We start from the raw sequence: 13,171 nt of genomic DNA, 5'->3' as shown, positions 1-13,171 counted from the left end.
GCCGGATGCACAACCTTTGGCTCATTGTCCAAGCTGCGCGGCGGATCCACTTCATCTGCGCCAACTCGCAGCCCAAACGTCATTGTGCGCGTGCATCTTTTGCCCGACACCGACCCAAACTACGACTGCACAAACGCACCATGTATTACACACAATACAGCGAGGAAAGAAAAGGGGAAAAAGGGGGACAGAGCCGGGTATGTTGAGCACCCAAGATGCGACGGAAAGGCAATGACGGAGGCTTTGTTGAGAGACCCCTCGTATCATTTTCGCTCACAATGTAGAAAGCTGGTCTAAGTTTAGAGCACGTCCTCCTTGGGGAACTTGAGGATGGGGCCGACCTGGCCGATGCACATGCCGCCGAGCTTGTGGCCGACGTTGATGGCCTCGTCGATGGACTTGCCGAGCACAAGCGCGCCGACGACACCACCAGCGAAAGCGTCACCCGCGCCGTTGGTGTCGACAATGTCGGCGGGGTTGATCTTGGGCGTCTCGTGCACGTACTGCTGCGACTCGCCGCGCTTGGCCAGGATGGTGGGCTGCGAGCCGTTGGTCATGATCACCACACGCTTCTCGGCCTTGGTGGTAGCAGCATCGTAGTCGGCGATGGCCTGAGCGATCTGCTTGAGGTCCTTGGACTCGAGGTTGTGCGCCTGCGCCCAAGCCTCGGCCTCGGTCTCGTTGCCAAAGATGACATCAGCAAACGGCACCACCTGGTCGACCTGGGCGGTGAAGAACTGCGGGATGAAGGGCGCCGAGAGGTTCATGGTGAACGACACATCGCGCGCCTTGGCCTCGTTGGCAAGCACGAGCGCCGACTCGACACCGTGCGTGAGGAAGAAGCCGCCGAGGTAGAAGATCTTTGCGTTCTTGATCGCCTGCTGCGCCTCGGCGGTCTCGAGGTGCGACTTGGCGAACTTCTCGGCCGCACCCAGGTTGGTGCAGAGCGAACGGTTGTGGCCGGTGATGACCACGGCGCACGAGCCGGTGGGCGCATCGTCCGAGAACTGGTAGATCGACTTGAGACCCTCCTTGTCGTTGGCAGCCTGCAGCTGCTTGGCGAGGTCGTCCTTGCCGACACAGCCGAGGTAGGCGGTCGAGTTTGGCGGCAGCACGTACTGCGCGCAGCGCGCGGCGTTCTGCGCAGCACCACCAGCGACGTAGGTGACGTCGTAGTTGTCCACGATGTCCTGGTAGATGGCGAGCTGCTTGTCGTCGGCGAGCACAGCGTCGTTGGGCTTGAGGCCGTACTTTTCCAGCATGGCCTCGCCGTTGCGGATCTGCATGTCCAGCAGGGGGTTGCCGAGCGCAACCAGCTCAAAGTTTCCGCCAGCCATGATGTTGATGATGATGTGGGGATGTGGTGTGGGGTTCGAGGGAGGTGATGGAAGATGGGAGGGGACGATCAATGCATTCCTCACCCGGTGTTGGAAAGCCGGCGCCTGCCAAACACACATCGCTCAGCTGCATCGGACGAGCACAGGCCGGGCGGCAGCAGCACCAGCTGAGAACGTGTCGCAAATTCTTTTTCTTCTTCTTCCTGAGGCGGCTTTTTTTGGCGCACCGACCAGCTTCCAAAAAATTAAATTATAACTGTCATCTAAGACGGTCTCACACTGACAAATAAAAAAGCCGCGTGATTTACGCGGTGTCGCGTTGTTGGACGCCGCGATTTGTTGGCTCAGCCGTGCAGCAGCTGAGAAACACTTTTTGGCCACTGCAAGTGTTGGACAGGTTGCTGGCTGAGTCCAAGGTGGCGGCTATCCTCTTCCATTGCTTCTTGCCCATCTTCCAGCAACACATCGAGCTCCGGCGCATTCCCAAGCCGACAGCGACACGCGACACCCGTCATGACGTCGCAGTCCAGCTTGGAGCCGCAGTCGCAGCCGTCGCGCGACTTCTTCGCATCGTCTCCCTCCGCCACGCCCTCTTCGCCTCGAAAAACCGCACAACGGCAGTGTGAACCGCCTGCGAGCACAAGGCAGCCACAAAGCGACGAAGCCGCTGCTGATCCCGATGCTACAGAAGACGACTTCAGCATCGTCGGCTCAACCAGCGCACAGAATGACCAGCCATCCAGGCGACAGCAGCCTCGTCGAGCTGCAGCTGACAATGCCAAGCCGCTCTTCTTGGCCGACGAAGACGAAGACTTGGACGTCTGGGGTGGAGAGCATGACGAAGAAGTGGCGGAGGCGGCCAGCTCAGACTTCTTCTCCACACAGATCGATACCCAGGCCAAGCCTGCCCCGCGCCAAAAAGTCAAGAGCGACGACGAGGAGTTTGTCCCAACAGCTCCGTCTCAACCCAATGGCGACCGATCTTCTTCACCTTTCGAGCCACAGCGCAAGAGAGTTTCAGAGGCGGCGCATGTGACGAGCACGAATGGCAACGTCAAGCGACTCAGGAGTTCTTCGTCCTCCCCAGCCCCAGAAGCGACTCGCAAGCGCTCGCCCAGCCCAGATCCACGTCTGCGCCACGATGCATTCGACCGTCGCTTCCTTGGCACATTCGTGCTCTCCGCCTGGTCATTGTCCAAGGGCTCCTCCTACGTCAAGCCAGGCGATCCCGTTCGCATCTTTCGCCCACGCAAAAAGCCCTTGCCCGCCGAGACCTCCTCGAAAGCCTCCAAACTCACTAATGGCGGCGTCAAAAAGACGAAGCAAGCCACACTCAACTTTGGCGGCGCGGCCAGCTCGCCAACCTCGTTCTTCGCGTCCAAGCAAAAGTCCAAGGACAAATCGGACTTTATCGTGCGCTTCAGCAATATGCGCGGCTTTGAGGTTGGCCGCCTCCCGCTCGAAGTGGCTACGTGGATGTCCAAGCTCATCGACGCAGGCATCGCCGATTTCGAGGGCGTAGTCGTTGACTGCCCCGCTTCGCTCACCGTCGGCTGCGACATTCTCCTGCAGGTCAAGGCGTACATCCGATTTGATGCCTTCTTCCTCAGCCTCACCGCCCTAGCAAACGGCGGCTTCGACGAGCAGAATGACGGTCTGCGTCCAGAGACGGCCGAGTCCGAGATCGAAAAGTCGTTGCGCGAGCGCAAGATCAGCCTCGTCCGCATGTTTCGCGTGTGCGATCTCAAGCCAAGCCTCAGCAACTCCATCCTCAAGGCGCACAAGGCGGTCGACGACTTTTCCAGCGACGCCATGCTCGACCAGTACGGCGGCGACGTGGCCACCTCGGTTCAGGCTGGCGCTGCTGAGCCTGCATCGTCGCCGTCGGCACCGATCGACGTCGACAGCAGCAGCGACGAGGCTGCTGCGGTCGAAGGCGGCATAGTCACGCAGCTGCAAGAGGCGCAGCAGCAGACCGACGGCGATGCGGATGTAGACGAAAACGACGGCACCGAGCTCAACCTCAACCAGCTCGACGAAGTGTACCGCAAAGCGCAGGCGAATGATGCGCATCTGCCCGAGGTCGAGCCACCGGACACGTTTCTGCTTACCTTGCGGCCGTACCAGAAACAGGCGCTGGGCTGGATGAAGAATATGGAGAAAGCGCCGGGGCCGTCGTCGCAGCAGCAAGACGAGGCGTCGCAGGCGAATGCAGGCGAGCGCAGTGTGTCGTTGCATCCGCTGTGGGAAGAGTACGAGTTCCCGCTCGACTACGACCAGCCCGAGGCGAATGAGCGGCTGGTGCTCAGTCCGACGCGCATGTTCTACTTTAACCCGTACACGGGCGATCTCAGCCTCGACTTCCAGCGCGCCAGCAAGGGCTCGCGCGGCGGCATTTTGGCCGACGAGATGGGGCTGGGTAAGACCATCATGGTCACCAGCCTGCTGCATGCCAACCGCAGTGCCGAGGAAGGCGAGGAGAGCAGCGACGAAGAAGTGGGCGATGGCGATGATGGATGGGCAGCTTCGGGCAAGCGCCGCAGCGCGGGGGCCAAGCAGACCTCGCTCGCCTCGGCGTTCGCCGCGTCGGCATCGAGCGGCGACGCGCGTAGGGCGCTGCTCAAGGCGTCCGTGGCCAAGGGCAAGGCGTCGCTCGTGGTGGCGCCCATGAGCCTGATCGGGCAGTGGCGCGACGAGATCATGCGCTCTTCGGCGCCTGGCTCGCTCACGCCCATGCTGTACTATGCCGACTCGAAGGCGGATCTGCTCGCACAGCTCGAGTCGGGCAAGGTGAATGTGGTGATCACGTCGTACGGCACCTTGGTCACCGAGTACCGGCGATTCCTGGATGGTGGGGGGGCGGCGAATCGGCATCTGTCGAGTACGGCGCCGCTGTACTGCATCGATTGGCTGCGCGTCATCCTGGACGAGGCGCACAACATCAAGAACCGCTCCACCATGAATGCGCGTGCGTGCTGCGACCTCGTCTCGCGCCGGCGGTGGGCGCTGACGGGCACGCCGATCATCAATCGACTCACGGACCTGTTTAGTCTGCTCAAGTTCCTGCGCGTCGAACCGTGGGGCGACTTTAGCTTCTTCAACAGCTTTGTGTGCAAGCCGTTCCAGGCCAAGAGCACCAAGGCGCTCGATGTGGTGCAGGTCATCCTCGAGTCGGTGCTGCTGCGCAGGGAGAAGCGCATGAAGGACAAGGACGGCAGACCCATCGTCGAGCTCCCGCCAAAGACGATCGAGGTGCGCGAACTCGAGTTCAGCCCGATCGAACGGAGGATTTACGATAATGTCTACCGCCGGGCGTTTATGCAGTATGCGACGCTCAAGGCCAATGGGACGGTGACGCGCAACTTTTCGGTCATCTTCAGCGTGCTCATGCGCTTGAGGCAGGCGGTGTGCCATCCGGCGCTCGTGCTGCAGGCGCGCAAGGGCAAGACCAGAGGTAGCGACACGAATACCGCAGGGAGTGAAGAGGTAGGTGGGGCGGAGGCAGACGAGGTGGATGGAGTGGATGCGGCTGGTTTTGGCGACGGTGGTGATGGGGAGGCGACGCCGGGGACGGAGGATCTGCGCGAGCTCGTGGCGCAGTTCCAGTCGGCAGAGGAGGGCGAGGGCGAGGGAGAGGCGGGGAGCTACTCGCGCGCCATGGTGGATCGGCTGCTCACCAACGCAGGTGGCGATGCAGCAGCGGTGGAGAGCGAGTGCGCCATCTGTTTCGAGGATCCGCAGATTGCGCCGTGCTACCTGCCGCGCTGCATGCACAGTGCGTGCAAGGCGTGTCTGCTCGGCTACCTCCAGCAGTGCATCGAGCGGGGTGAGGAAGCTGCGTGTCCAACGTGTCGCACGGGTCCTGTGGCTGCGAGCGATTTGATCGAGGCGATCCGCACGCGACCACCCACCTCGTCAGACGACCGGGGCGGTATGATCTATGTGCGCAACAACCTGCTCACATCGACCAAGGTGAGTGCACTCATTTCGCACCTCAACCAGCTCCGGGGCGAGGGCAGCTTCAAGGGCGTCATCTTTTCGCAGTTCACCTCGTTCCTCGACGTGATCCAGCCCGTACTGGCACGGTACCACTTTCGGTTTCTGCGGTTGGATGGGACGACGCCGCAGAAGCAGAGGGAAAAGCTGCTTGTCGAGTTCCAATCCCCCGCATGCGAGGGCGAGGTAGTGTTGTTCTTGATCTCGCTCAAGGCAGGTGGGGTGGGGCTCAACTTGACGGCAGCGACAAAGATTTGGCTGCTGGATTTCTGGTGGAACAGCAGCATCGAACACCAAGCCATCGATCGTATCCATCGACTCGGGCAGACTAAACCGGTGAATGTGTATAGGTATCTGGTAAAAGACTCGATCGAGAATAGGATCTTGCAGATCCAGAAGAGGAAGGACTCGCTCATCCACCATGCACTCAACAAGGATCCCAAGCAAACCGACACCGTTGGCGACTTGGACATTCTCTTCGCCGAGTAATCCCCCACCCCTGCAATGCAATGCCGTGAATCCACAACGCAGCCCGACAGATTCCCCAGCACCCCAATCGCAGTCATCCCGCAGTCTCACACAATTCACACATTCAGTGCAACACGCTCCTTTGGCGCTGGTCGGTGCGGATGCAAAGGAAAAAAAAGAGTCTGAGAATTTTTATACAAATGTGAGCCAGGGGAACATGCAGTGGCTACAGCCGCGCCAGTCTACCACGGCACGTCGTCGAGCTCGAGCTGCTCGCCCGCCAGCTGCGTGGACAAGGAGAATGCGCTCGACGCCTGTTGCTCGGCGCCGTCGCCACTAGGCGCAGCCTCGTGCTGCTTGAGCTTCTCCCACCACGTCGGGCCGGCATTCGGCCGGCGCGCCGCCGTCCTGGGCGCGGGCGCCACGCGCCTCGCGAGACACATCGCCTTGCGCGTCTGCTCGGTCTGCTCGACCTTGGCGAGTGCTTCGTCGAGCAGCGCGCCGTCGAAGCGCTGCAGCCGGTCGGCGAAGAGCGCAAATACATCAAACGTCGCGCCGTCGCAGTCGTCGTCCGCCTCGTCCGCCTGCGTCTGTTGCGCGCCCGCGACCGATTGTCCGATCGACGCCGCCTGTCGTCCCGGCGCAAGCGCCACCGCGCCCGCCTCGGCCGGCCCGTCCAGCTGCGTGCGCTTGAAGCCCGAAAGCTGGTCGGGCTTGTTCTTCATAAAGTCGAGCACGGTGGCCAGTTCGGGCGGCGAGACAAAGTTCTGCGTGAGCGCCACCGACTCTTCGAGGTTGATCACCAGATGCCACCAGCCGCTGGGCACGTACAGCACCTCGCCCTCCTCGCACACGCCCTCGACCAGCAGCCTCTCCTCTGCGCGCGCCGCCGAGGGGCCGTACAGCCTGCGCGTCTCGTGCGCAAACTCGAGCAGCCACTCGGCGATGCTGAGCGGCGCCGTCACCTCGGCCTCGTCGTCGCTCACAAACACACCGGGCGGCGTAACGTGCGGCGGCAGCATCATCCACGCCTTGCGACCCGTCAACACCGCGTTCCACGCCGAGGTGGCGTTGGGGTCCTTGTGCCAGCCACTGCCGCTGCGTGCGGGCCCGGCGATGATCCAGCGGTGATCGGGGCGCAGCCGGCCGAGCAGCGAGAAGAGGTCGGAGCGCACGGCCGACGCATCATGGTCAGCTCGTGCGTCGGCGGCGGTGGTGGAGATCTGCTGGAAGAACTTGGGCACGCGCCACTCGAGCGACGCATGCGGGTCGTCGGCAAACGACGCGTCAAACAGGTAGAAGGGCGACTCGTCCGGCACGGCGTACGGGTCGAACGTCGAGTCGCCCTCGTCGGCGACGGCAGAGTACAGCTGCGTGCCAGCGCGTGTGATCGTGTACGGGGTATTCTGGAGCGGGAGCGCGGTGCGATCGCGCGGGCTGTCGGTGCCGTCTGCGGAGGATGTGCCATCGTTGGAGACGGTCGCCGAGTCTCGCCGGCCGGCTGCATCCGGGTTGCCGTCGGCGTCTTCGAGCAGCTGCTGCCACGTCTGTTCGTGGAGGTGCTGCATGCCGCGCGAGTAGCTAAAGTAGGTGGGCAGGCGTGAGCGCACGGCCTCGCACTGGAAGAATCGGTTGGGCCAGCGCTGCGCAAGCTTGTCGAGCGACCACTCACGACAGGGCCAGTCCTTGGGCGGCATGGCATTCTGTACGATGGCAGGCCTGTTGGCATAGGCGAATTTAAGCTTGAACTCGGCGATGGAACCCGGCTCTGCAAGGTCGATCTTTGGGATGGGGTTGTAGAGACGGCATGCGGGAGCGACGAGGTGGTCCAAAGGAGCAGTGGCGAGGCGGAAGGGGTGGTAGAGGGTGTCTGAGAAGAGGTAGGGCGACTGAATCCTGGGTGCGGGCGGGTCGAGCAGCGCAAAGGCGGAACCGTCCATGGAGTCGCGCGCCTTGTCGTCAAAGACGGCTCGGCTGAGCTTGTGGTGCCAGATGAAGGTGCGCTTCCAGCTGCCGCACCAGCGCTTCATCTTGCCGTTGAAAGCGAGCAAAAAGGCTTCGCGCCAGACCGAGTTGGTGGCGTTGATGAAAGTGTAGAAGGCGTGACTGACGGCTTCGAGCTTGGCGAGCGTGGCGGGGTCTTGGGCAAGGGAGCTGGTGATGAAGTTGAGCAGAAAGTCGTCGTCGAAGCGCGCAAAGAGGCCGAGCGAAGGGATGCGATCGTTGCGATCCGAGAGGAAAGCGTTGCCGAGTGGCTTGATGCCGAGAGGGTGAGGCAGCTGAACGCGCTCGCGTGCATGTTGGAGAGGAGCTGCCGAGTCGGTTCGTGCGCGCTTTGCGTTCCTCCTAGCGGCGGATATGCCACTGGAGGAGCTGCTGACCTCGTCTGGGGTGGTGGAAGGCTCTGTGGAGGGCATGGAGGCGGTGCCGTCGGTGAGGGAATCGTTGTTGGAAGCCGAGTCGGAGTCGGCGGCGAGACGCTTGAGGGCGTTGGCAGCTGGAGAGATGGAGGCGTACTTGCGATTGGTTTCTTCGACGTTGATGGTCATTGTGGCGTGTTCGTCGTGGTCGTCGGCGTTGTCCATGGTGACCGAGGGTACAAGGGAGATATGCTGGGTATGCGTAGAGTTGGCGTGGGCTGATGCGGGAGATTCGTGCTGGCTATCAGCAGCTTCGGAACGGGACAACAGAGTGATCTGCATGGTGCGGTATGGGTCGAGATGCGGAGTATAGAGGAGTGGGTTGAGCCTGGAGTCAAGAGGCGAGTTTGTGCGGGATCGATCGGTCAGCTAAAACACCGAGATGGAGCGAGAAGGTCTCGTCGATGCAGGCGACAAGTTTGCATCAGAAGGTTGTAGGCTGGCGGCAGAGAGACGCTAGCACCGGGGAGGTGAATATGCGACCGTCGCAGTTGCAGTGCAAGTGCAGGCCAGGGGGGAACGGCTGGGTTAGGAGCCAGCAAGCCGAGCGAGAGAGGCGAGGTCTAAAACGGACGAGCAGCCAGAAAGCCAAAGTGGGGACTCGAGGCTGCTTCCTAGAAGCGACGAGCAGGAGTGGCGTCCTCTAGCTCGTACGCTAAAGCTGGCAAGAATTGAGTGAAGAAGAGTGTAGGAACGCCACGCAGCAAGGCGAATGTTGAGCGTGTAGGAGTGATGTGGTAGTGAAGAAGGTAGGAGGCGGAGAGTGTCGCAACGATAAAGCGAAGAGCGACGTCGAGGAGGGAAGAAGGTGGTGATGATGATCAGACGACAGCGGTGTGAGCAGCCGCCACCCGCAGCGGCAAGCAGCGGCAACTGCCAACGGCCAACCCTGCGCTGACACGCACCCGCACGCGCACCCGCCCTGTTCGCTGGGCTGCATCAAAAAAGCCGTTGGGCGCGCGCTCCCTCGTTTCACCGCGAAAAAATAGTCTAAATCCAGGGTCTCGACCTTTGCCCTTTTGCAAACGGTCCCGACTTGTAAGGCCGAATACAAAAAGTGATTTTACACTCAAATCGAGCCGCTGCGGCTGCTCTTGTTTCTCACCTCCTCGTTCGGCCGCTCCGCCAGATTCTCACGCACGCCTGCGCAGAGTGTGTGAATATCCATCTTCACGAAGCAGCGAAGGAGCATCGGCTCGAGCCGCGCATGTTCGGCACGCCAGTCGGATGCCAGCCGATTGCCAGCACGCGAGGATCGTCGAGCTCGCTCGTTCCATCATCACGCTAGCCTTTGCGTCCACATGTCGTCCCAGGTGATTGTGTCGGATGCAGCCGATCTTGAGTCAAAAGAGGAGGGAAAGGCGGGTGCGTTGCTCGGACGAGCCGAGCGTGCAGCTGCGGGGCGCTTGTCTGGCTGCCACAAAGAATCGCAACGGAGGCGGGCGCTCTGCAGGGAGCGGGCAGAGAGGTGCAAGCGCCGATCGCGAGCGTGCAAGGTCTGGACCCTGTTGACCTGCCAGCCTCGTTGCCGCTGCTCCTGGCTCGCCGCTTCACTCGGCAACCCCCTCGGCCTTGGGCGTCGCCGACAGCCCGACTCTTGCCCCTTCTTCGGATGCGCTTCCCGAACAAGCCGATCCAAGCGCTCACCACATCGGACCGCATGTTCTCCTTGCCCGATCAAGGGATTCGCCCAGATATATTGGCTTTCAAGCGCCGTCGGATCTCCCACGCCCAGCCCACCTTTGTCGGCCCTTCCGCCCTCCCGACGATGCCGCAGACTGAGAGACAGCCGCCCGAGTCCACTGCCTCTGTTTTTGCCACTGTCTCACCGCACTAGCAAGCCCTCGCATCACACCGCCATTGGGCAGGGCAATAATCGACAAGTAGGAGCCGGTAAACAAATCGGAAATTGTTAGACCGAGGTCGACCAAGGACGCTCGCGATGCACGGTTGGCAACGTGCTCACCTCGCTTAGCCCCGCCAACCGTCCAAGCTAGGTCGCTGTTTGACAGCGCCGCTCTTGCCTTGACCGACAAACTTGACCGACGGCTGCTGCTTGTGCCGCATTGTTTTTGGCACTCAGCGTCCAACAGCGGGGCAAGAGTGCTGACAGCAAGAAATGAATCAACAAATGCGCACGATTCTGCTGCAGTCTCATTTGAGCCTTCATGATGCCGTACGCTCGACAAGTCGGTGTGGGAAAGTTGTAGGCGGCGAACACTTCCATGCACATCCCACGTGGTTTGACTCTCACACGTTCCCTGCCTCTGTTTTCTCAGTGGCTTCTCGTCCTCTACTTGCAGCCGATGCAGTCGGATGTCGACGTGACCTGGCGTGCTTGTGTCTCGCCTCGCCGCCGGTTGCAGCTCGCCAGAACTCGCCGCGCCCTCGTGCTCACACGCGCTCGGCAGCAAAGTCCTTCCTGGTCCACCGCTCGTTGCCTTTCAAAAGGGCACCTAGCCTTCGTCAGCGTACTTTGTCGTTACTTTGGGTCTGGCAAGTGCTTCCGGCAAATCTCGGCCAACTCTGACTTCCGCCATGCTGCGAGCCACAGCCGGAATGAGAGCCGGTCATTTTGCCTGCGTACATGAACACCCACATCTTGCCGAGCCGAGATGAGCCTGATCACGAGCCATCTTGAGGCTTCCTTATATACCCTGCATTGCCACTTCCCGCACGCTCGCCGTTCCCACCCTTCGAACTTCATGCCACGGCCTTGAGGCAGCCATCCCGCTCTGCAAACATGCCGTTCGGAGCGTCGATGGATGCATGGGCATCCTACTACGACTACCAGAGCGACGAGATCGAGGTGGACGACGCCGTCGGCTCGGCACGCGCCTCTTCCGAGCTCGACTTTACAGAGACACACCGGAAGAGCGGACACTTGGGTGAGATCCGTCTCGAGTCGCTACCGCCTAGCTCGGTGCCCAACGCACAGCTGCAGCCCATCGACGAGCTGTACAGTCAGCTATTTCCTGTCGCCCAACAGCATCCTAGCCAGCAACACGACACACTCAAAACGACCACAGACTCTGCCCCTTTGAATCCAGCTGAAGACCGAATATCGACTCGGACCGACTCGTGTTCAGCTCGGCAAGCTTCGGTAAACCCCCTTGGTCCATCAGGACGAGCTGAAGAGACTTTCAGCTACAATGCCACGCCGCCACTGGCGCTGATCGAACGGCGCATGGCCAAGACATGGATCGGACTTACGTGGGGAGAGATCAAGCTGCTATCACTTGCCGGCGCAGGCTTCCTTGTGGACGCATACGACCTATTTGTGATCAACATGATCTATCCTCTCTTGCTGCTCGCATACTATCCGCCGGGGACACGCAATATCGAGTGGGGTCTATCCGGGGGTGTTCTCAAGGCGTCGGCTAGCATGGGCAATGTGATCGGACAGCTGCTGTTCGGATTCCTGGGCGACTTTTGGGGTCGTTCCGTGCTGTATGGCAAAGAGCTCATGCTTGCCATGGCGGCGATTGTGCTTATCATCTCGGCTCCCGACTCGATTCACGGCATGGGCGTGACGATCTGGATGGCCGTCTTTCGCTTCATGCTTGGACTGGCTGTGGGCGCCGACTACCCGTGCACGGATATCCCGCAGGGATATCCGTGCACGGGTAGTCGTCAGGGATATCCGTGTGCGCTCGCCTCAATTCGTCAAGTTCACGCTATGGCAGGTCTGTCGCAGATGCACACAATACGACGTTGCAAGGGTAGGAGGGGTAGGATGGGTAGGATGGGTAGCAGCGCGTTGCTGTGCTTGGACAGGTGGTGGCATGCACGCGTGCATAAACTGGCTGCATTCAAAGTGTTTTTTTTCCGCCGGCTCTGGTGCGTTTCGACGCGTCTTCCCGCCGCCACGCGGCGGGCGGCTATACGCGCAGGCTTGGCGTGCGTCCGACAGTGCCACTCTCGCTGCCGACCCGAGATCGTTGGCAGCTCCGCGCCCTTTCGCCGCCTGCCGCCCGTACTCTCTTTGCCATGCTCTTGTACATTTCCGTCTTGCGTCTGCTCAGCAAGCTCGTCCCTCGGACAATCTCCTTTGCACGCACGAACGCTCGCATCGGATGGCCGATGAAAAATAAAAGAATGGGAATGAGAATGAAAACAAAAAGAGAGTGTTGCCAGGAACGCGTGGGCGGCGTGGCTGAGGAGGGGGAAGGAGGGGGAAGGCCGAGGCCGTTCGCTGGCCAGGCAAGCATGCGACGCTGACGCAGTCATGAGTGGTCGACAAGTGGCTAGCATCACCTGGTCCATGAGTGCGTATCTGCCCTCTGGATGCTGGCTGGCTGGCTGGCGCAAGGGCGGTGGAATAGGAACCAAGGCCTCGCTCGTGCTCGCTCGGCCTCGCTCGCTCGCTGGCTGTCGAACGCTCGCCCAGCTCGACGGATGCGATCCGACTCGCCCTCCCTCTCGTCTCGTCCTTACCGGTCTGCTCGGCAAGCGTGATGGCCGATGGCACGCCCAGATGTGATGGGCGTTGCGCACGCCCGACCGCGGCTGTTGCCCCCAAGCTCAGCCTCGACAAATTCTTTGCGGCTTGGCCAGTCTAGCCAGCCTGGATGTGCTCGTTCAGCTCGATCACCGTGCCATCCCCCATCCGATAGGCTGCATAGCCTGGCAACGTGAGCCAGTCGGCGCGGCCGAGCGCAGCGGCTCCTCCGAAGACACTGGCGCACTTGCTCCCCTTCGGCAGAGCCGAACAAAAGGAAAGGCCATCACTCCGCCCCTGCGGTCGGGAGCAGCCGATCTGCCGCAGGCGCCCTCCAGCTCTCCCTCTCCTCTCCCTTGTCCGCCTGGCCGGCTGCTCAGCCAAGCCGAGCCAAGCCAAGGCAGGCAGGCAGGCAGGCAAGCAGGCACGCACGCGGCGCCCATCCGCTTGGCGCCTTTTCTATATCTAGTCGGGCATCCAGGCCGGTCCTCGCCCCCCTCCCCCCCCCC

The 13,171-nt window shown here is 61.4% G+C and overlaps 4 protein-coding genes across 4 annotated transcripts; 2 read left to right on the top strand and 2 right to left on the bottom strand.

Moving 5' to 3' along the window:
* Positions 1-299: 299 nt before the first annotated feature.
* On the bottom strand, positions 300-1,337 carry PAN0_001c0035 (adenosine kinase; the record flags this gene model as incomplete). Its single annotated transcript, XM_014803655.1, has 1 exon — positions 300-1,337. One exon carries the CDS (start codon positions 1,335-1,337, stop codon positions 300-302), a length of 1,038 nt encoding a protein of 345 aa, XP_014659141.1.
* A 513-nt stretch (positions 1,338-1,850) lies between these two features.
* Positions 1,851-5,822, top strand: PAN0_001d0034 (rad5-like protein; the record flags this gene model as incomplete). Its single annotated transcript, XM_014803654.1, has 1 exon — positions 1,851-5,822. One exon carries the CDS (start codon positions 1,851-1,853, stop codon positions 5,820-5,822), a length of 3,972 nt encoding a protein of 1,323 aa, XP_014659140.1.
* Positions 5,823-6,043: 221 nt separating this feature from the next.
* On the bottom strand, positions 6,044-8,503 carry PAN0_001c0033 (uncharacterized protein; the record flags this gene model as incomplete). Its single annotated transcript, XM_014803653.1, has 1 exon — positions 6,044-8,503. One exon carries the CDS (start codon positions 8,501-8,503, stop codon positions 6,044-6,046), a length of 2,460 nt encoding a protein of 819 aa, XP_014659139.1.
* Positions 8,504-10,964: 2,461 nt separating this feature from the next.
* On the top strand, positions 10,965-12,704 carry PAN0_001d0032 (uncharacterized protein; the record flags this gene model as incomplete). Its single annotated transcript, XM_014803652.1, has 2 exons — positions 10,965-11,907; positions 12,448-12,704. The coding sequence occupies 2 exons, from the start codon at positions 10,965-10,967 to the stop codon at positions 12,702-12,704; spliced, it is 1,200 nt and encodes a 399-aa protein (XP_014659138.1).
* Between the last annotated feature and the right edge of the window lie 467 nt (positions 12,705-13,171).

The sequence above is a fragment of the Moesziomyces antarcticus genome (genome assembly GCF_000747765.1).
Source record: "Moesziomyces antarcticus DNA, scaffold: scaffold_v10001, strain JCM 10317, whole genome shotgun sequence".
NCBI classification, from domain to species: domain Eukaryota; kingdom Fungi; phylum Basidiomycota; class Ustilaginomycetes; order Ustilaginales; family Ustilaginaceae; genus Moesziomyces; species Moesziomyces antarcticus.
This window is presented reverse-complemented; position numbering and strand designations above follow the sequence as displayed.